The sequence below is a fragment of the Saccopteryx leptura genome, chromosome 5 (assembly GCF_036850995.1).
Source record: "Saccopteryx leptura isolate mSacLep1 chromosome 5, mSacLep1_pri_phased_curated, whole genome shotgun sequence".
Classification (NCBI taxonomy): domain Eukaryota; kingdom Metazoa; phylum Chordata; class Mammalia; order Chiroptera; family Emballonuridae; genus Saccopteryx; species Saccopteryx leptura.
In genome coordinates this window covers 156,891,948-156,915,214 of record NC_089507.1, presented here as the reverse complement: position 1 = coordinate 156,915,214, position 23,267 = coordinate 156,891,948, and the positions used below count along the sequence as shown (strand labels likewise).

Genomic DNA, 23,267 nt, shown 5'->3' with positions numbered 1-23,267 from the left:
CAGCCGACACCAAGACCAGTTTTCTATACAAGCAGTGTAGAAAGACAAAGATTGAAAAATTTAGCCTTCGTGAGTTGCTGCTGCAAATGGCAGAATCTTAAACAAACATTTGGAAGCACCAGTCTCAGAAACTGAATGGTTATTTGTGACTATAGTTTAATTTGAAATGTATGGTCAATGTGCAGTGCTTGGGGTTTCAGAAACGTAGTACCAAAAAAGTAAAATATTTCATTAATATTTGTATAGTGATTACATGTTGAAATGATAATATCTTAAGATATGTTGGGTTAAGTCAAGTATATTATTAAAAGTCATTTCATCCATTTCTTTATACCTCTTTTGATAAAGCTACTAGAAATCTTTAAATTACGTGTGCACCTCTATCTTTCTGTTGGACTGTGCTGGTTTAGAGCTTTGTGGTTGGTGCTGCACTGTGACATCTGCTGGGAGCGATGTGATGGGCCCTCCTGAAGGAACCTACAGCCACAAGTAAAATCTACTGCGCTTGGAATCTCTTCCTCAACTTTGAGTTGTTTGACTTAAACTGACCTACAGGGTTAATTCACATTTCCAAATACAATTACCTTAAAGCAAGAACTATACGTGTTCCTTTCAAAAATATTTTCAGAGTATTGCCCTGTACTAGCATCATCCAGAGAGAACTTTGAAAATGCCAGTTTGTGTTTGTCTCTGGCCATAGTGGTCACTGTCTTTCCCAAACAGCAGTTGGCTACAGGTGAAAATTTTGGACCCAGAAGGAAGCTCTCACAAGCTGCATGGGGAAGGTTGGGGCCTTAGAAGGACTCTTTCTCCAGGGCTTTCTGGGTTTTTTTTTCAGTCATTGAAAGATGTGAAAAATACAAGAAAAACAGTATTTTATTTTTCAGTTAAATTATAACTGAATTTATTTCAAAAATGCATTTAAGTTCTCAAGGCTGGAAGTTCATAAAAACAACTCAACTCCCAGTTAATAATAAGACTGGCAGATACTCACTTCCAAAACTCACACTTGCTGACTGACTAGACCCTGGTGTGTCCAAGCCCGCCCTACCACCTGTGGGAGCCAGCTGCTGTAAAATACTCATCATTCCTGGATTCTGTTTGGATGTTGTGCTCAGAGAGAGGTCAGAGGAAGGTGCTAACTTATTCCCGTCCTAAGTTAAATCCATATGCAGGCGTAATCATTCCCAGACAGAGGCCTGCTCGTGGTAACTGTGTCAGGGCTGTACGTTTGCTGCAGCTTTTATGGGGGAAGCATGGGGCTAGAATGGTAGATGGCAGACGTTTCAAGGTTAATATTAATACTCAGTTGGAGGAATAAACTTTTCTGACTACGGAGAATGGCTTTGTTTTGTTTTTCGGACAGCATTAAATGTACTGGTGAAATATGGAAAAGCAGGCCATTGTTTAGTGTAATGGGGTAAAATACTTGCAATTACTTGATTATCCTTTATACCAGCAAAGTCTGTGCTCCCCACTAGAATAATGCAATTCCAGCTCCTAAGGGAAACGAGGTACAGAGGCAGGAACTTTTTGTTTCTGTAATGAACAAAAGAGGAAACATGCTGTAATTTAATATTGGGGGGAGTTGAATCAACACACGTCCCATCTGCTTGAGAAAATAAAGAAACTCAAAAGGGCACATAGTTCTAGGGAGATAGTGGGCGTTGTCTCCCCCCTTCCAAACCACCTAATAATGAGTCAAACTTGAAAGCCACTTCCTAAGAGTAGATAAATCCCTATTGTAGATGTTCCAGTCAGGGATACTGCCCCATTTCAGCCCAGATGTGGGCATTCAGAAACTTCATACCTATCCAGGACTGCCCAATGTGAATACTTTTCTGAGCTGTACGCTTTGTTGCAAAAATCACTCAGTATATCAGTTATTCAACATTCAAGACAATTCTGAAGAATATGTCTTCTTTGTGCCATTCAGTCAAGAAGCCACAGGAAGTTAGTCTACAAATAGTCTCTACTGTATCATGTGGTGGCCTTTGAATCCACCCCTCTACAAAACTATCAGACCATCATCCATAGGTTTTGGTTCTAAATTCAAATTTCTACCTCTGGATTTTCATTGTCCACCTGAAGAGAACTTTTTAATCTGGAAAATTGGCCTTTTTGACTCTGAAAAATATACTGGGCTGTTCTTTCCTCCCTCCCTCCCTTCTTTTCTTCCTTCCTCCCTCCCTCCCTCCCTCCCTCTCTCCCTCCCTCTCTTCCTCCTTCCCTCCCTCCTTCTCTCCCTCTCTCTCTCCCTTCCTCTCTCCCTCTCTCTCTCCCTCCCTCTCTCCCTCCTAGGTCTAGAGACTGTATGCACAGCATCAAGCTGCATTTATTTGCAGTGCTTCACCACTGCATAAGTTAATTCCTTTTCTTGGAGCAAATATTTCAGACCCCTAGCTGTTTCCAGAAGAGTAGACTCATGGCCTGTGGCGTTGTGGTTGTGTTCTTTCTTCACCTGACTCCGTCCTGCCGTCCTTTACAACCTGGCTCCATTGCCATCCCCAGGAGGCCTTCCCCAGTCTCTGGTTTTGGTTAGATGTCTCTCCCCTTGGTTTCCATGGCTCCCTATGTCATTATAATGTTGCATTCACTATACAGTATGTAAATGTCAGCTTCTGCTCTCTCCCACCTTGAGGTGAGGCGCTGGGTTTCTCTCCTGTCTGTATCCCTAGGGCCTAGCACAATGCGTGATGCCTGGTGCGTAGTCAGTACATGTGCCCTGTACCCTGGGTGAGTGGGCGGGGACGCAGGTCGGTGCAGACGCTCAGCCTGTGTTGCGCTGTGGGTCTCTTTGGCTCTCGTGCACGGACCCTTCTCTGAATAATGTTTTTGAGTGCATAAAATAAATGTATGAGATTACAAAAAAGATATAATTATCAAAATATCTTAAAAACAAATTTGTAATATATAATATGTACATCTTTATTAACACATTAAATAATTAGATAAAATAGCAATCAGAATTACTATTGTAAATTTGTGGTGATTGAGCATAAGTTATTTTTTGATACCTACAACAAGTTTACTGTCATTTGAAAATTTCCATAATTTTATAGGTGATAAATAAAATATGGAATTACTAATATCACTGTGATTTGTTACCAGTATTCATAATTGAATGAAATACTAAATTATAGAGATTAGCAAAAATAAAAATGTAATCTTTTTTCCATCCAAGTTTACATTACCACACACACACACACACACACACAACACACAACACACACACGCCACTACATCTGACCATTGACTGGCATGGACCTATAGACCTGCAGACGCAAAGGCACTTTGTACTAATAAGGTATGAGAATGGTGAGGAGGAGTCAGGGGTCGTTTCTCTGTATTAGAACGGTGACAAGATGGGGACTATGGAAGGAGGAGTGAGTTGTGGGAGATGGTTGAGAAAGTGGTCTTTAGGGCACTTGGGTTTGAGACACCTGTGGGCCACCCAGGTGGACACAGGTCTGGCAGGCCGCTGGACGTGTAGATGTGACATTGGGAGAGCGGCCTGGGCTGGACTGGACTTGGGAGAGACAAGGGTACATCTGAAGCCCGAGCATGGGTACAGTGACCTAAGGACATGTGTGGCATAAGGAGAGAAGAATCTAGAGACTGATTGTGGGGACACAGCCTGAAGGTGGAGAGAAGGAGAGGACTAGTGAGTAAGACGGAAGTGGAGGGGGAGGGGCGGGAATGAGAGCAGGACAGAGAAGCCGGAGTAAGAGAGTCACATGAGCGTTTTGCCACCCCAGTCCCAACCCCTCTGGGAGCCCCTGGGGTGTGCTCTGCTTTATGAGGCACCTGGCCTGTCTGAGGCCAGTAGGAGGTCAGCATCCCTGTACTCTGTCATTGCTCCGAGCTGCAGGGATGTGTGTCTCATTCGTAGGAAAGTGAGTTTGTGTTTGATTTAGAAACTTGAAGTTTTCATTTAAAACTCACTTAGGAGGGAAACTCTAAACGGCTGTGACCATCTTTGGCCTAGGCTTATGGAAACAGCTGGTGTGTGCTACTGCCAGACCAAGTCTGAGCCTCACTCTCAGCCCACAGGCTCTGAAGTGCTTCCCAGCCAGGACACAGGAGACAGCTTTGTGACACAGGTGGGGAGCACTGGAGGGGTTGCCAGCAGAGGGCACTGCCCCTACCCCCAGAGGGCCCGGCCAGGGCGACAGAGTGGCTCCGGAAAGGGTGTCCCCAGGACACAGGAGCCAGGGCTCCATTCGAGCAGAGATGGCCCGGGCGCTGGGGATGGCTCCTTGGCCTCTGCCCCGGGCGCTGGAGTGGCTCTGGTCGCGGCAGAGCGACGCCCCGGAGGGGCAGAGCGTCGCCCCTGGTGGGCGTGCCGGGTGGATCCCGGTCGGGCGCATGTGGGAGTCTGTCTGACTGTCTCTCCCCGTTTCCAGCTTCAGAAAAATACAAAAAAAAAAAAAGAGAATAAGAATTAAAATCCCCAAAAGATTAAAAAAACTGGCTGAGGACGGAGGTGGAAGCACAGTCCTTATGACCACGAGGCCCTGGTCCATCGCTCAGTGGGCTGTGGGAATCGGCACCCCACGGAGGAGGAGCAGGTCTGAGCAGTTATGGCCTGGGTTGCTTTTCTGTGGCTGGAACAACTGTGCCCCAAAAAGGCCAGCAAAGTGGGGCCCTCTTTCTGCATGACTCAAGGGTTAAGGGACAGTATCCACTAGCTCCCAGACGGAAGTCCCCGGGCTGTCTAGTGACCAGCTTTGTGTCTCTCACTTGGGACCACAGAGAGAAGCCGCACCAACATGGCCACGTCCTCTGGGGAGGAGCAGAGGAGGGGCACTGGCAGCGGATCTACCCCCCTCCCCCGTGTTCCTCTCCCTCTAGGTGTTTGTCTCGGGAGAGTGGAGGGGCAGAAGGCTCTTGCTTAGCGAAGGCAGAGAAACCCCAGGAGCAGCTCATCTGAATGCTCTGCCCTGGGGCACGGGACCCACGACCTGGCAAAGATGAGGTGCGGCTCTGTTCCCTCAGCGCTCCCCCCTTAGGCATCTCACGGGGCAGCGGCTGCGACCCAGGGGCAGGGGCACTCCTGGGTCTGCTGGCTACACAGTCAGCATCATCAAAACCCTGCACTACAGAATGCCGATCTGGGAAGGGACACGTGAGGGGAGAAAAGTCAGCCAACAATCTTTCTAAATACTCAGAGGCACATCTAGGATATAATTAATAATAATAATAAGCCTGACCTGTGGTGGCGCAGTGGATAAAGTGTCAACCTGGAAACACTGAGGTTGCCGGTTCAAAACCCTGGCTTCCCTGGTCAAGGCACATATGGGAGTTGATGCTTCCTGCTCCTCCCCCTTCTCTCTCTCTCTCTCTCCTTCTCTCTCTCTCTCCCCCCCCTCCTCTCTAAAATAAAATTTAAAAAAATTAAAAAAAAAAAGAAATCTTAAAAAAAAAATTTTTTTTAATAAATAATAATAATAATTTTAATTGAATGCTTAGTACATGCCTTACATTCCTGCACAGGATTTATATGAATTACAGCATTATATTTTTGGAACAACTGTATGAGAACAGATACCATTAGTAAACCATTTTATTGACGAAAAGAAGAGGCAGAGTCAGGTCAAGTAACTTAACCGAGATGATATAAGCAAGCAGGTGGCAGAGATGGATTTGGAAGCTCAGGCTGTGACTCTAAAGACTTTGTTCCCCAATACCCCCTTCCCTCAATCACACTCCACTAGAGAACTCAAGGGGAGGCTAGCAGAAGGGTCCACAGTGAAGCTCTCAAGGTCAAAATGACTGAAATAAAAACAAACCTAATCCCAGGATGACTATGATGTTTGGTACAGGCTTCAGGTTAAAGAGGCAGAACTAACACCATCGGTTCAGACCGAGGCCCGACGGAAAGCAGTCCTGGTTAGCCAGTCCACGGAGCACTTCTTACGCTCCACTGAGCGGGACCTGCGCATGTCTGAAGGATTTGCATGCCCGAGTCTACAAACACTGCCTGAGGTCTGTCCCAAAGAGGACAAGCAGCACCTCTGGGCTCAGGTGGGCTGAGCAGGATGGGGAGAGAGCCACAGCAGAAGCTATTCTGTTCCCGGGGACACCCTTTCTGGAGCCACTCTGTCGCCCTGGCCGGGCCCTCTGGGGGTGGGGGCAGTGCCCCTCTGCTGGCAACCCCTCCAGTGCTGCCTACCTGTGTCATAAAGCTGTCTCCTGTGTCCTGGGGACACCCTTTCCGGAGCCACTCTGTCGCCCTGGCCGGGAAGGGGGGGGGGGGGCAGGTGGAGAAGCAGATGGGCGCTTCTCCTATGTGCCCTGGCCGGGAATCGAACCCGGGTCCCCCGCATGCCAGGCCGACGCTCTACCACTGAGCCAACCGGCCAGGGCCCTCATTCTCTTAAGAATGGTAACTGGGCCAGTTTGGGATAAAAAGAAAGGAAACAAGGTAAATTGGAAAATGAATTTTCTAAACTGACTTCCTTTCTTTAGCAATTCTTATGTTCCTACAAATGGTTGTTCAGAAAGACGGCAGCACACTTGACAGCCGTGTGACTGCTGTTACACTGTTCCCTAAGGCAGTGGTCCCCAACCTTTTTTGGGCCACAGACCGGTTTAATGTCAAAAAATATGTTCACGGACCGGCCTTTAGGGTGGGACGGATAAATGTATCACGTGACAGAGACAAGCGTCAAGAGTGAGTCTTAGATGGATGTAACAGAGGGAATCTGGTCATTTTTTTAAAAATAAAACATCATTCAGACAAATATAAATAAAACGGAAATAATGTAAGTTATTTATTCTTTCTCTGCGGACCGGTACCAAATGGCCCACGGACCGGTACCAGTCTGAGGCCCGGGGGTTGGGGACCACTGCCCTAAAGGACGAGAGTTTCAAGTACCAGGAGGAGCGCTATGTTACAAAGCAGGTTCCCTTTAAGGTTGCAGGGTCGGAGCGTGAGTGTGGACTAGGGGAGGGGAGAGGCAGAGGCCCTGTTGTGGTCCAGCCTGTTCCAGCTCTCCCCACTGAGGGGCGCCCTGGAGCATCTCCCCGCCTGCACCCTGAGCCTGGGGAAGCTGGGAGGGGCTGAAAACAGGGAAACAAAGGCAGGGCAGGGAACTCGAACCGGGAGATAGGAGGCCTGCCTGTGTGAGTGCTAATTTAACTCCTTGGTAAGCACCTGGCTGCTTTATGCCAGACCTTTTGCTTCTTGAATTTAAAAAAAAAGAAATCCTGGTCTAGTGGGAGTTCTTTCAGAGAAGGAAAGAAAACGCGGAGAAAGCAAGCATTACATAATCTTTCTTGGCTCTGCAGTTAGGCAGAGAGAAATGTAGCGCCTTCCTGAGCATCGCCACCCTTGCTGGCTGTTACCTTCTCAGTGCCGGCAGGCCATTTGCTGCTATACGGGGTGACAGATCGGGGCACTGACAGAAATCGGCACACAGCTTTAGCTGGGAAGCCTGTCCGTTGAGCACCCAGAGAGTTCTGACTCCACCAAATGCTAACAGAAGACACCCCACAGCGCCCAGGGAAGCGGGGGGCCATGTCTCTGCTGTGTAGGGAACCCAGGGGCTCGTCTTGCGGGCTCTGCCGGGACGGGAAGTCACAGGCTCGGTGTGCTGGGCCTCCCTTCGTTTTGGAAGATGTGGCGACCAAGAACCCCCAATGGCACTGCAGCTCAGGCGCCAGGTCTACCTATGAGTAGAAGTTGGTGAGGACCCGCTGAGACCCGCGTGAGAGTGGGGGCTTGAGATGGGGTGTGCTTCGCTATGCATTGTTGATGGCTTCTCTTCCATCCAGTGGCTCTCGCCACTGTCATTTCAAGGAAATTCAATGTATGTGACAGAGAGAGAGGGGTAATGTACATAGTAGACTACTTTAAACTTAAAAATGTTTAATACTTTAGTTTCTGAGACTGACTTACATCAAAAGCAACTATATCAGAAGAAAATATATTTTCTCAAAACCTAGTTTAAGGTTATGTGGCTGTGTATGCCTCTGAGCGGGGCACAGCTCCCAGCGTGGGGGAGAATGTGGGCAGGTCTCGCCCACAGTTGCACAGTCCGGGCCGCCGCCCCTTTGTCGGCTCCGCCAGCACCGTAGTAATAGCGCCTGTCCTTTCAGAGTGCTTTCTGTGTGTCGTGGTCGATGTGCTTGGTTTTCTGGTGTGACCACCAGCCCACAGGCAGCTACTTCCTGCCCCACTTTACAGAGGAGAAAACAGGCCCAGAGAGGCCAAGTAACTGGTCGAAGGTAACAGTGTGTGTGGCTGGGAGAACAAGATTCCAGTTCCAGTGGCTCAGGGCCCAGGCTCTCACTGTGTACTCACCGTGCCACCTGTATTTACGTGATGACTCGAGCAGTTTCACACCTTTTTACTGTAATGAAATACGCAGGTTCTCTGGAAATGCCTTCACTCTGAGCATGCCCAGAACACCACTTACCACTGCGCTCCGGACCGCACTGCATCCTGGAGCAAGGTGCCCAGAGATCACTGCGAGGAGTCAAGTTCCGTTTGCTTACCTACTGGGAACTGGTTCATCCCAAACTTGGCTACAATGGTGAACTAAGTTCTGAGGAGCTTCTAAAATTCAGCTTATCCATAAAGTTAACAAAAGAAAAAGTAAATAAATAAATAAAATTTTAAGGCCCTGGCCAGTTGGCTCAGTGGTAGAGCGTTGGCCTGGCGTGCAGAAGTCCCGGGTTCGACTCCCGGACAGGGCACACGGGAGAAGCGCCCATCTGCTTCTCCACCCCTCCCCCTCTCCTTCCTCTCTGTCTCTCTCTTCCCCTCCCTCAGCGAGGCTTCATTGGAGCGAGGATGGCCCGGGCACTGGGGATGGCTCCTTGGCCTCTGCCCCAGGCACTGGGGATGGCTCCTTGGCCTCTGCCCCAGGCACTAGAATGGGTCTGGTCGCAACAGAGTAATGCCCCGGAGGGGCAGAGCATCGCCCCCTGGTGGGCAGAGCGTCGCCCCCTGGTGGGCGTGCCGGGTGGATCCCGGTCGAGCGCATGCGGGAGTCTGTCTGACTGTCTCTCCCCGTTTCCAGCTTCAGAAAAATAAATAAATAAATAAATAAAATTTTAAGACGATGAAAAACTTTTATTAGACAACAATTTCAGGCAACTCCTGTGATGCCTGTAGTCCTACTGGATTGTTGAAGAGAGAAGTAATTCAGATAAGAGGGGTGTTTTTCTAGTTTAATTGAGACATAATTGACATACAACATTGTATTAGTTTAAGGTGTACAACATAATGATTGATATGTGTATATATTGTGAAATGATCACCACATAAATTTTGTTAACTCCCATCACCTCATGTAAGTTACACATTCTTGTGATGAGAACTTCTAAGGTCTACTTTCTTAACAACTTTCAGATGTAAGAATAACCACTATGCTGTAGGTTACCTTCCCTGGACTTACTCATCTTACAAATGGAAGTTTGTACCTTTTGACCCCCTTCACCTAATCCTACCACTCCCACCCCCTGCCTCTGGCAACCACAAATCTGTTCTGTTTCAATGAGTTCGCTTCTTTTTAAGATTCCACAAGTAAGAGATCATAGAGCATTTATTTTTCTTTCTCATTCTGACTTATTTCACTTAGCATAATGCCCCAAGGTCCATCTATGTTGTAGCACTTCCTTTTATATGGCTGGACTATATATATATATATATCATTATCACTATGTATATCTACAGTGGTACCTTGAGATATTTAATTCGTTCTATAACCAAGCTCATAAGTCAGTCAACTTGTATATCAAACTGCCGATACTGGACCCATGCGCCAACGCGCCAACTAGCGGCAGCTTCCCGAATCATGACTCGTATCTTGAACAAAAATACGGACCAAGTCGTAGCTCGTATCTTTAAAAAAAAAAAAAAATGTATGTTGGTCTGTTCGTATCTCAAGGTACCACTATATATAGGTATATATCCCTAAATGAAGAGGTTTTTTGTTGTTGTTGTTGTTGTTTTTTCATTTTTCTGAAGCTGGAAACGGAGAGACAGTCAGACAGACTCCCGCATGCGCCCAACCGGGATCCACCCGGCACGCCCACCAGGGGCGACGCTCTGCCCACCAGGGGGCGATGCTCTGCCCATCCTGGGTGTCGCCATGTTGGGACCAGAGCCACTCCAGCGCCTGGGGCAGAGGCCAAGGAGCCATCCCCAGCGCCCGGGCCATCTTTGCTCCAATGGAGCCTTGGCTGCGGGAGGGGAGAGAGAGACAGAGAGGAAGGCGCGGCGGAGGGGTGGAGAAGCAAATGGGCGCTTCTCCTGTGTGCCCTGGCCGGGAATCGAACCCGGGTCCTCCGCACGCTAGGCCGACGCTCTACCACTGAGCCAACCGGCCAGGGCAATGAAGAGTTTTGTGTATGGCTTTTCCATGTTTAATATTTTAAGATGTTGATATATCATTAAAAGTGATTTTTATTAGTTATTAGTGAAATCAAATTTATAAGCTTGGGTAACAAGATGCTTCCTAATATTTCTTTTGTTCTTACAATAAATTGTCTTATTAATGCTTAAAAGCGAACAACTCACAGTGTATCCTAACAAAGCTTTGTTGATTCTCTCAAGGTAGAATGCAGGTTTTCCTGCTTTAGGCTCTTATGCTTTGTTCATTCCTCTCTCTGCCCACTGTGTTTAAGGGCCAGTTGGTGCATGCCTATGTTTTTCCTACTCTGGGAGCTTCTCCAGGGCAAGACTGTCTTACTTCTGAATTTCAGCGACTTAGCCAGTACCAGATGGGAGTTTTTGGTGACTGTCAGTTTCAGCAGCAAAAAGTAAAAAGAAACAGAAAATAGAACATGAGAAATGACAAATGTAGATTCTGTCAGGTGGCAGGGACATTTTAGCAATTTGTAGGGACATGTCTCCTTGCGGGCATCCTGAGGAGTTAAAGGAAAATGACGTCTGTGAGCAGAGAGACTATAGTAACCATAATCCCACCTTGCTTCAGAGAACACACGTGTAACAGCACAGGCAGTCCTGGGAAATCCAAGTCGAGAACTAAGAAAATTAAATTCTAGGTTCGATAGAAGAATGGATTAGCTAGCATGACAACAGGGTGGGAGCACAGAGTAATTTCCATCTCAATATGTGTGCTTTTATCATTCTCAGGCACATCAAAGCAGGTGCCCAAGGGAAATACCTAGGGGAAATAACTAATGTTCTTATAAACCTCTGAATTTAAACACCCTGCTGGTAGCCTGAGGTTCTTGATTAGCATCTCCAGTATTTTCACAGCAGTTATCACCCCCGTGCCAGGCAGTGCCCAGGAACGCGGAGACTTAAGACTTGAGGTAAAGGTGATTGGGTTTATGCCAGGGGTTGTCACACTCAGTTTTCGTATCCAATTTAAGACCTCCCACTCTTCAGATCTGTCTGTCAAGGACATTGGTCAGTTCATTGTTAATTGTACTTATTAGGAATGTTGTATCTAGATTTATAACCCAGCTTTAGAGCTCACTAATTGTTTAAACATCAGTGAGTTAGTCTCGCTAAGCCTCAGTTTCCTTTTATATAAAATACCTTTCCCAAATGTTGTTATAAGGGTTCAGTGAGCACAGAGCTTACTTAGCACAGAGCCTGGCACATTACTCTGTTTTCATGGGCTTATTGCTATTTGCTGTGATTTGTTTTTACATATTGATATAATAATAGCATATGTTCTTAACCACTATGCTTGGTGTCCAGTTATTTATTTTCTTTCTTTCTTTCCTTCCTCCTTTCCTTTCCTTTCCTTTTTCTTTCCCTTAGCCTTTCCCTTTCCTTCTACTTCACCTGGCCTCCGCACCCACCACCACTTCCATACACCCCCTACTTTTTCGTTTCCTGTTTAGGGTTACAGATGCAAAGGCCTCTTCAGATCTGTTGCCTGTGACTAACAATCTGTAGGGAACAGGAAGTACTTTGAGCCAGTGTGGGTAAAGGCATTAGAAATACTCATGTTTTACCAATAAGCCAAGATTTTCAGAGTCCTTCAGTGAGTATAACCTGAAGAAGAACTTGAAAAACAAAAAATAAAAAGACATTGCCCCACCAGAACTTAGAGAGTTAACCAAATACAGCCCACTCTAAATGGTTACTGGTCAAGGAGGGTTGAGAAATAAAATCAGATGAACATACAGGAAGCTAGACTCTTCACTGGTACACTGTCTTGCACACTGATGTCACTTTGTGTCAGGGTCCCTCGTACCTGCTGTGGGCCCTGCATGACCCACAGCTACTGGGACCTGACTTGTCTCTTGATACCGTAAGGTATCCCACCCTGTAATCCATGTTACTGGATTACATGAATCTCAGCGGGCTGCCACCTCCCACGTGCGGGAGGGATGGCATCTCCCCAGTGCTGCGGCTCATCAAGCCACCCTTCTCACTGGAGGCATTTCAGGTAGTAATCACATCACTGACAAGTAAATGCAAAGTTCTCCATAAAAATAGTAGGAAATGTTAGGCAGAAAACAGCAGGTGTGTACCGTGGTACTGTTCTTGTACAAGAGACTTTGCGGATGGGGGATATCTGTTCTGCCTTGCTTTCCTGCTAGTGAGCCCTCTTCTGTTAAGGTTTCTCACGAGACTTCCCCATTACAGCTGTCATAGTGTGAAGGCTCCCAGAGTGCCTCTCTCATTGTTCAAGTGTCTAAGCAGTAGAGTGCCCTGGAGCAGGGCAACAGGCCTGATTTTCTCACACATGAGTCTGAGCTTCCAGATTTCCCAACACCGTCTCATACTCTGAGGGAACAGTGTGCACACGGGCTGTTCCATATACTGCTTCCTGGATGTCATTTCAGTGGGTTTTGGTGGTAAGAGTAGGGAGTGATTTAGAGAGAACTGCAGTGATTGGCCCTAATGCCTGCAGAAAGCCATAGCAGGCGGTTGCTGAGAGATAGGACACTCATCTTCCTACAACTGGCCAAAACAGCCAACCACTGGTTGTAGGTTGAGCATCTTAGAGCGGTAGAGAGACGGGCACCAGGAGGGAAGAACCAGGCAGCTGCCCGCTCTCCTGTTCTCCAGGATGCAAGGAGAACTTCCTACTCTGCTCAGAGCCCTGGCAAAATGAATTTTGATTTTAGGGGCTTCGGAGAGCCCAGAAATGGTTGTAGTGAGCAAAAATAGAAGAATAGGAAGAATAAATTAAGTGAGAAATCTGAGCCACAGATCTTTGCTCTGTGTTACTCAAAACTAAAACCCCAGCCCTGGCTGATAGCTCAGTGGTTTAGCATCGTCCCAATTCAGTGCCCTGTCAGAACACATACAGGAACATATCTGTTTCTCTCTTTCTCCCTCCCCCAGCTCTTCCTCTCTCTCCAAAAAATCAATCAATCAATCAATAAATAAATAAGTAAAACCCCAAGTAACAACCAGAAAAATCTCAGTGAAGTTATTCAGAATAAGTCTGCAACTCAATGTTTAGTTACTAGTAATTGACTTGGAGTACTACAGTAAATATCTTCCTCTTTAAAGTGTTTTTAATTAATCATCTCTTGAAATATTGGTTAAATCATACTGTTATTGTAATAAAGGCTAGTGTTTTTATAAGAGCAGTTTTACCTGTTCATAATCAGATAAAGGCTTTAATAATTGATAAAACAAAATTATTCAGGGGGCAGTAACACGGATTTCCCACATCTTCTTCCCCCGCCAGTTGATCCCCTCCAGTCGCTTCACCGTAGTAACCAGAGTAGGTTTCCTCCATTCAGACCTGATCATGTCACTTCATTGAGTGAAGTCACCTGTTAGCTCCTGTGTACTTCAGAGTAAGTAGCACACGACCTCCTTAGCATGGCACACAAGGCTATAACCCACTCTCCCTCTGCCTTGCTAGTCTTTTTGTTTGTTTGTTTTAGTGTGAGAGAGAGATGAGAAGCATCAATTCTTCATTGCAGCACCTTAGTTGTTCATTGATTGCTTTCTCATATGTGCCTTGACCAGGGGGCTCCAGCCGAGCCTGTGACCCCTTGCTCAAGCCAGCGACCTTGAGCTCAAGCCAGCGATGTTGCACTTTAAGCCAGCGACCCCATGCTCAAGCTGGTGAGCTGTGCTCAAGCCAGATGAGCCCAGACTCAAGCCAGTGATCTTGGGATTTTGAACCTGGGTCATCAGCATCCCAGGCCACACTCTATACCCGCTGTGCCACCACCTGGTCAGGCCAGCCTTGCTAGTCTTATTTCCTGCCATTCTACATCCCAACCATATGTAGTTACTTCCCATTCCCAAGCGTGCTGTACTCCTGCAGACTCCTTCCTTTGCTCGGCCTGCTCCCCACAGTGTGGTCCTCCAACCTGAACACATGAGTCACGCGTCAGCTCTCCGGGAACGTTCTCCTGCCTGCCGTCCCTCATCTGAGTCTGTGGTTGTCTGGTGTACGCGGTGCCTCCAGGCTTCCCCACCAGAAACTGTGTCTTGTTATCTGGCTTCTGGGTTCGTAATACAGGGTAGAACCTCATTAACTATTTGCTGACCAGATTAATAAATAAGGATTTGAGTGAGTGAGTGAATTCAGTGTATTATGGAAACTTCAAGTGAGTGTAACTGGCCACATAAGGGCTGGAGCCAAGCATAACTCTTTTTTTTTTTCAGAGATAACAGCTGTCTTAGGGTCCTTAAAACTTAGTTCTTATTTTTTTTGTAGAAATTACCGCTTCAGGGGGACCTCGGATTACAATAGTCTCAACATACTGCGTTTCAAGTTTATAACACTCACTCCCATAAAAACTTTAACAAATTGAGATGAGTGTTTCGGCTTATTCCATTAGTGTTATATGTGTGGACTGGGTTAGTGAACTGGTCTGGTTGCGTGCAGTAGAAGAATTTGCAGTAACGTGGTGTATGAGTGAGGGGGTTGGCACCCCCCAGTACGCCTACCTACACCATTTTGAACCGTTAAAAGCACAAGTGTTCCATTTGTGTTAGGCTAGGGTGTGTTTCAACTTACACCAAAATTCGGGTTACGTCAGTGTCAGTGAACTGTATTGTAACCTGAGGACCCCATGTACCATGGGAAATATTTCACTTCTTTTGCCTTTTTGTTTTAGAAATACAGAACTAGATTATAGTTTTTAGTGAAGAACAACCTAGAGCTAGATGCACATATGTGTGCTTATTATAAATGTATGTGTGCATAAATGCACATATACGTATATATGTACTTCCATATACATATGTGTCGGTATGAACCCATACACGTGTACATATATACACATGTGTGTACGTGTATATACATTTGAATGTGTATGTACACGTGTGTGTGTGTGTGTTGTGGGCAGGTATAGATAAATCTCAGCAATGCCTCAAAGGAGATTCTGTCTCCACCCAGCCTCCCTCTGTCACCTGGAGTGTGACTATAATACCTGCCCCCTGACGAACGTGTTCTCCTGCCACATGAGCCTGTTTGTAGAAGTGTCCTAGACACTCTCAGGTTCTGCTCACACTTCATCTGCCACACTGAGAAGCCTGAGTCCATCTGATTCGTCTTTGCACTCAACAAACATGTCCCATGTGCCTGCCATGTGGCTCTATCAAAACTGCCAGGTGTGTAACGAATGACCGCTGGTCACTCAGCAGTGATTTTGTCTCAGTAGCTCTCCCTGCTACTGTCGCCACCTCTCCGTGTCCCCCCAGCCACAACATGCACAGCTCTGGGCGAGCTCTTTCAGCGAGCAATGGGTGGTCTGTGCACAGGGCTCTCCTCACAGGGCTTTCTTTCCAGCCGTGGCCTCTGAATTCTCGCTGCCCTGAAGGAGACACTCTCCGGAACAGGCCTGGGGCAGGTTAGAGGGCCAGGCACAAGGGGGGGGGGGGGGCTATCTTCAAAGCAGGTTGCTTGCAGGTTGCTGGTATCATATCTGTATTAGGAGGGGAAAGTGTTTTCTAATAAAATGTTTTTGTCTTGTCTTCTAGCTTACATTTTACTATGGAACTATAGATCGTTGGTGTCCAACAGAATACTATGAAGACATAAAGAAAGATTTTCCAGATGGAGATATTCGACTCTGTGAGAAAAAAATAGGTCATGCTTTTATCCTCTCTTCTAGCCAGGATATGGCTGATGTGGTAGCTGACTGGCTAAACGATTATCTGTCCAAGACAGAAATACGGACAGAAGGAAACAAGGACTGACAGTCAGGTGGACTGACTCTTAGTAGTAAGTAGTAGACTTAGTAGGTGAATACTTAATTTCAGTGTTTGATTTTGGAAGAGAAAAAAGTGAGAACTTCTTGGCTTAAAAACTACCAGCTCCCAGCTTCCCATGCCACAGACTGAAGTCAATGCAGTTGACGGAGCATTCTGTAGGTTTAACCGCACATTTTCCAAGGCTCAGGAGCACAGTGGTCTAAACATGTCCCTGCTGCTCATACGAGACGCCCTGGGGCACCATGCCGTTCATTTTGGTAGGCAGGGTCCTTGCAGACAAAAATAAGTCTAAATTGAGTTGATTTTAATTGAATGCCATTATAGAAAAGGCTCTCCTAGGGGCAATTATGAAATGCTGACTAGAAAATGTAAGGGAGATGAGCGAATGCGGCGTGTGTAGCCCGCCGTGTGAAGTCTGTCAGACCGTGACCTGGCAGCGGGCAGAGTGCTGGGCAGAAGAGCTTGGCGGCGACCTGAGTCTCCCAGACTAACTCTGCCGAGGTCTTGGCTGAGGCCATCACAGTCAGGCTGGGTACCAGGACACCCTGCCGACCTCTGTCACTCAGCATAAAGTCAGCCTCCTGCCTGGCCACCAGCAGCAGTTGCACAGGCCCAAGGAGAGCCAGCATCAGGGGAGGCGCTGCCTGTGTCCCCCTTGAGAAGCTTCCCTGAAGAGTGACTTCCTGGCCTACCTGCAGAGACAGAGAACAAAGTTCACCGGACATTCCTCTGCTCAGCTAACCACGCAGGGTCTTTGGGGGATCCTGAGGATGGCTCCCGCTACCAGACAGCCAGCAAGCTCCACGCCGAGCCTCAGCCTCCCGGGGTGGGAGCCCTGTGGCTCCGCTGTCCCGAGCCAGGCTGGGGAGGCCCGGGCTGTCCCAGGACCACCTGCACCTACCCATGCAGCTGCCCCCTCTGTGACTTTGTTCATGGAACTGCACTGAGGACCAGCAGTGAGCCCAGTCCTGCACTCGGCATTGAGGCTAGTCTTAGCTACGTCAGGATTCTTCTGCCAGTCTGCTAGTGAGTCATTTTCCTAAGGGCACCTTTAAGTTACTGAATAGAGAATTACAATAAATAATTGTTCAATTTCTGCATTAGCATATTAGTTGGAAAGAAATTGTCTTATTAATGAATCAAAATAAGTCATTCAGTTATCTAAATGTACTTTCTTTGGACACCTTGCGGTCCAGAAGAGAAGAAACTTGTTCTCTGGCCCAGAGTGGGCTAACATTGCTGCTTTCCTGAAATGACTCACTCCTGGGGCCTCAGGAGCCAATAAATCACACTGTGTACAGAGTGCAGTGACGATTGACCATAGATCAGAAACACTCGGTTTCCTCCCTGAGGCTTAAGGACAATGGGATGTTGGCCTTCCTCTGCAAACCTCAGGCCCCTGGTGAAAGATTCAGCCCTGACATGCTGCCAGCCCCATGGCGAGTATGGAGTATGTCTCTCGTAGGCAGAGCCAATGCGTTTTCTGAGGGGAACATCCAAGCTCCAGGCAAGGATTGGTCTTGGCCCGAGAGCCCGAGCACACATGGGCCATTGGCGCAGGGCTGCTCACAAGTTCCTCAGCATCTGCGTGCGAAGGCCCGGAGATCTGACGGCAGCAGCGAGGATTCCGGGCTCTGACACGCCTTGCATATCGGAGACCTCAGTGATACTGACATGAGCACTCAAGCAAGTACAGCAGGGGTCTCAAACTCAACTCAGCATGTGGGCCGCAGAGCAAGATCACAGCCGTTCGGCGGGCCGCACTAGGTCTACAAAAGGCAACTGTTACGCAACACTTTTCTCACTGCAGTTGAAAACAAAAAAAAAAATCAGTCAACAAGCACAATCGTACATGCAGTTTACTCAGTGTCACAAAACGACCAGAAACTGTAGTTCGCATCACAACTGCTGTTAACTAAGCTAATATCTAGCTAGGATGCTAGAGAAATGAAAAATACAAGTAGGCCCCTAGGCTTACTTAATTTTATCCAAAATATTTTGAACTTCGTGGATTAGTCTGTGGGCCACACAAAATTGTTCGGCGGGCCGCATGCGGCCCATGGGCCGCGAGTTTGAGACCCCTGAAGTACAGAGCCAGTTGTGCCTGCCCAGCGGAAGACTAGCGCCCAGCTGTCCCTTAGTGTGGCTTTACAGCATTGCACCCTGGCCAGAAGTCCCCATGTATAAAGTCGTACCTCATCTCATTTCTCAGAGCTTCGAAATAAAAAGTGAAATGACAAAGTAAAATACTGCCTGTTTATCATCTAAGCAGCAAATGGATTTTTGAAATAAATCCTTTCCCCGCACTTACGAGCTTGCCTGGCTGATGTCCATGCGCTAGGGGTGGGGGCACAGTCCCAACAGGACTCCTGAGTTTGACGCAGTCCGAGTCCCTCTGTGAAATGGAGAAGCCACAAGGAGGAGTCAGATTTCAGGAGATTAAAGTTCATTTTATTTCATTAGGAATTAAACAAAAGACACTTTTGAGTGTGTCTGAGGTGATGGGGGCCGTGAACTCGGGAGGCCTGCCCGTCTGTGTGATATCCAGGCAGCTTGATCTCATCTCTCCAGGCCTTCCAGTCCTCGTTTGAAGGCAGGATTAACCATAACGCGTGCCTCGTACCATTGGAAGAGTTAAAGGGGATGATAACATTAAAGCATTTAGCATAATGCCTGACCAAAAGTATCTTAAAGATTGGCTATAATACTAGTTATTGTGTTAACTATCGTGATACTAAAAATAAAAGACTAAGCTTGATAAGCAGTGGATGAAATCTATTTTTCCTGAAGCTTTCTGTCTCTGTGGCCCAGTCAGCCATGTGCATGGCCCTTGCCAAAGATTTAAAGTCGTAGGGTGTTGTCTAGTGTGAACGAAAAACCTAAGTTGGAGCATGACCAGTGCCTACGGTGGTTCTCCACCTATGCTGAGCTGTGGGTAAGGGTCTCCAGAGGCAGCCAGACTCCAGGCCTCTCATGGCTGAGGTCCAAGATGGCCAGGCCCCTCGCTGCCTGCTTCTCCATGTAGTCCTTGGACAGCCGGTCACCTCCAAAGGCATGATGTTTTTTCACCCTACGTTGTATTAAAATTAAATTTAATTCCAGATTAAAGGAGACATGACAATATAATGCAACACCTATTCTAGATTCAGTGGTTTCATTACAGAAAACACTGTCAGGACCGTTTGCACAACTGGAATGGGCAGAAGCTTGGCTGGGAGTAAGAGATGGTAACTTTCTGACTTCAGCGGTGGTGATGTGGAGGAGGAGGAGAACATCTGTATTGTATGAAGACACGGCGTGTCGGGGGGCTGGCGGGCAGCATGTCAGTTTACTCTCAGGTGGTTCAGAGGAAAAATTGGTCTTTGTATTTTCCTCGTCACTTTTTATAAGTTTCAGATGATTTTGAAATTTATAAAAATAATTATTAAAAATTAAATCATGTTCTTTTTGTGTCTGTCTCTTATTGCCTCTTTTCCAGAAAGTGAGTTTCTTCTTCTAAGCAGTAAATGAAGACTTGGGTTCAAATTCTGGATCTGTTATTTTAGAAGTTTGTGAGGTTACTTAGGCTTAGCCCCCTGGACCTCTCCCCGACCCTCACCCCTGTCTCTTCATCTATGAAAGTACTTTCTTCAGTTTTTGGATTTTGGGAGGGGTTTTTGTTTGTTTTAAATGGAGGCAAATGAGGTCATGCACATGGCCTTGAGCACCCTGTCTGGCTCGTGCTCAGTGCTCTGTGAAATGATGCCTAAAGAAAACCACCACACACTGGTTTTTTTCCTCTTCTCTCTGGTGCAGTGGAGGACCCAGGGTAGCTGATGTCTGCATCGTTTCCCCAGCCCCAGACTTGCTTCTTGCATCTTAGCATTTCTGGTTCACTGGGGGGGTGGGGCACTTGCTCACCTGGCTCAGCTTTCTGGCCCCAGGCCATGCAGGACTCCCGCACACAGCCCAGGATGCTCCAAATCACCTCAAGAGCTTATGGTCCATTTAGAAAAGGTGCAAGGAGCCAAGCATTTAAATAACACCAGGTGTCCCCTTTGTTCCTGGCCTTCTCTTGCAGGAGAGAGGAGAACATACTTGGCTCCTTCCCTTGGGGAGGGGGGCTTTTTGCGCCAGTAGTGGCTGGAACTCCGTGTGAAACAGTGTGCTCTGTGAACAGACACACCTCTGAGGCCTCAAGGCCAAGCTGTCCTGCAGGAGTGCTGAGGACAGAAAAGCTTTCCATTTCCAAGGGGACTGAGGTTCCCGCCTGTCCCCACAGAGACGCAGGTGAGCAATCCCATTAGTGCAGGTCAGGGGGTCCATGTGGGTCCTGCTCTGCCCTCTTCCCGCAGACTAGAGGCATCCCGAGCAAGGCTGGCGAGGTCAGAGAAGGCTCTGGGTTGCCCTGGCTGTGTAAAGAGCCAGCTCCTGGGGGGAGGGGGCAGAGGCTGCCCCTGGTGCCCAAGGGACAGGTAGGACTGGGCTGGGCTCGGGGAGGAAGAGCGAGGCCAACGGACCTGCTGCTCACCCTGCACTTGCTGGTGTCTCCTCGAGGCCTCCTGTCCTGTGAGGTTAGGGTTACACGCACTTCACAGATTACCGCAGAGGGAAGTGACTTGCTCAAGATCTCACAGCTCCTGAGTGGCAGCTGGGAGGCAGTGCAGGTCCCTACCGCAGAGCCAGCCTCAGCCTGGTGGGGGGCGGGGGGCACGTGAGGGCCAGGTCACAGGGGAGTGAAGAGTAGATGGTGGGAAACAGGTGAGTGGTTTTAAAAGAACAAAAGATAACCCACCAGTTTTCAGGGCAGGAAATGGGAGAATGCCTCAGGCAGTATGTCTGGAAAGGAGGCCAGCATGCCTGTGTCTCCTCATGACCACAGCCACAGCCTCCAGATACACTAACTTCTTGCAACTGCTCGGAAGGTGCCCCGAGCTCTGAAACCTGCTCCCTGCTGCCCCAGCTCTCAGGGTGCCCTGCCTCTGCCCCACCCCAGGAGGCCAAGTATGTCCTCTTCCCTCCTACAAGAGAAGGCCAAGGACAAAGGGGACACCTGGTATTTAAATGCTTGGCTCCTTGCACCTTTTCCAAATGGACCATAGCTCTTGAGGTGATTTGGGGCATCCTGGGCTGTGTGCAGGAGTCCTGCATGGCCTGGGGCCAGAAAGCTAAGCCAGGTGAGCAAGTGCCACCTGATCCTGCCACCCAGAGCTCGCGCTCCCTCCCTCCCAGTCCTCCTGCCTCTGGCTGTGTCTCTACTGAAGGACTGGCCATTACTGCAGGAACTGTTTTCACCAGCCTGCTCCTCCCCTGCCCCACCATCAACACACCTTCCTGCCCTTACAAGGAGCCTCCCAGGAAGGACATGGACTTGGGCCTTCGTCATCTCGGCCTTCTTAGGGCTGGTCGGATAGGCCCACCACATGGACTAGTGAGTACAGTTTGTTATCTAAGTTCATAAAGGTTCCCACCCTACCTAACAGGCAAGCTCTCAACAAAGACAGTTCTCAGTCAGCCAGACCCTCAGGAGTCACATCCCAGGGACTCCAGGTCCCTCAGAACTGACTGTGTAAATGCAAGTGAGGAAGGGACCTGCTCTGTTACCTCTTCAGGGTGTTCCCACAAGCAGAGCACAGCTGGGCCAGGCAGATTCGAAGGTGCGGACAGTTTGCTTTCCGGCCCTGGGGAACGACAGGAAAGCAAGGCCACTACACCTCGTGGCCCATTCTTCTTGTCCCCTTCCACTGCAACTGTTACTTCCGTTCTCCTCTGACTGGGAAACCTCTGGAGTTCGGGTATTAGCAGTTCCCGAGTGCGTGGTTATTGTTCGTTGAGCGCTAAGCCCATGCAGCACCCCGAGTGGGTATTGCGACAGCAGCAGAAGGCTGCGCGCTGGGACAGCGCTGCGTTTGCATTTTCTATTGCATTCCTCAGACAGTCTGGCAAGGGCCTGCGCTGACCTCCCCGCTTTGGGGTAGACTTCCTTGCTGGGTAAGTCTATTGGAAAATTCCTCTTCCCTGGGAAGGGAACGTGACCCTGTGACTGGGCGTCCATTACAACCAGGGGGTGCGGGTGCACCTGCAGGGCCTCCCTCGCGCAGGGACTAGGACTCCGCCTCTGCAAGTCCACCCTGCTCAGGCTGTGCAGACCATCTGGGGCCCCTCCTGTGGCCGCGCTGACAGGCCGTGCACCTGCATGTGATTAGGACTCAGCAGACGTCCACAGCCTCACGGCCGGTGGCTACACACTGGTGACGCGTTGCTGTGGACGAGTTTCTCCCTGGTCGCTGTTGCTCCTGAGCAGAAGAGTGCACAGCATTCCCGGGGCACGGGAGCACAACGCATCCCTGGCATGGCAGGCAGCCCTGCCCACCGCAGTGTTGATCCTTGCCTCGGCCTGTGTGGCGGTGAGCGGACCATGGGCACCGGGGCGGCCCAGGGGGAGCAGAAAGGCCACTCCTCCTCATTGCAGCACCCGGCACTGCTGGGCCTTCCATGTGCTCTATCCGTGGTTGGGACCTGGGGCAAAAGTCACAATGCTGCCCCTGACTTTCCTCTTTCCCTGTGACCACCCCTTCTCTGCTGAAGACACAGAAGGCCAATAGGTCAAGTAGGGACTGAAAGATGAGAAAATGAAGACCTGTCCAAAGATTATCATCAACAAAGCATAACAAGACGACACTTTTTGACAGAAGGGTTATACAGCTTATACATTTGTTCCTACTGAATGAGTCAAAGGTGAACATAATTTTTATTCCAAAGAGACTCCTTTAATTAGTAGTAATGAAATTAAGGAACAAAAAGCATCGTTCTCAGTGCTGAGGAATGCGAGCAATCTAACACAGAACAAGTCGAAAGTAGTGAAATGAAGGCTTTGTTGAGCTTTTCTCCAGAGGAAGACGTGTGGCCGCAGGGACAGGCACTAATGCTCTCAGAGCGTCGGAGCACAGCGAGTGGGCACATGGGGCCACCGCTCTGCCACGTACTGGGTCGCACTGGCCTGTGCCAGGTCCCTATGAGGCACGTCCCTGTCATCGTCCCACAGCTGCTGCCCTGTCACTAACCCTCTCCCAGAAATACTCGGGGAACAGAGAAGTGCCTTTCCCCTTCACCTGCAGCAACAAGTCTCTGTGAGGCCTCGGGGCTCTAAAAAGCTATA

At 48.5% G+C, this 23,267-nt stretch overlaps 1 protein-coding gene across 3 annotated transcripts in view; it reads left to right on the top strand.

Annotated features, from left to right (window-relative positions):
* The window catches only part of LDAH (lipid droplet associated hydrolase), a 102,826-nt gene extending 83,256 nt beyond the window's left edge, over positions 1-19,570 (top strand). For all 3 annotated transcript variants that reach the window (XM_066386278.1, XM_066386279.1, XM_066386277.1), the window contains one exon: positions 15,896-19,570. In XM_066386278.1, coding sequence (XP_066242375.1) covers positions 15,896-16,114 — 219 coding nt within the window. In that variant the 3' untranslated portion in view covers positions 16,115-19,570. The remainder of the gene's footprint in view (positions 1-15,895) is intronic.
* Positions 19,571-23,267: the final 3,697 nt, after the last annotated feature.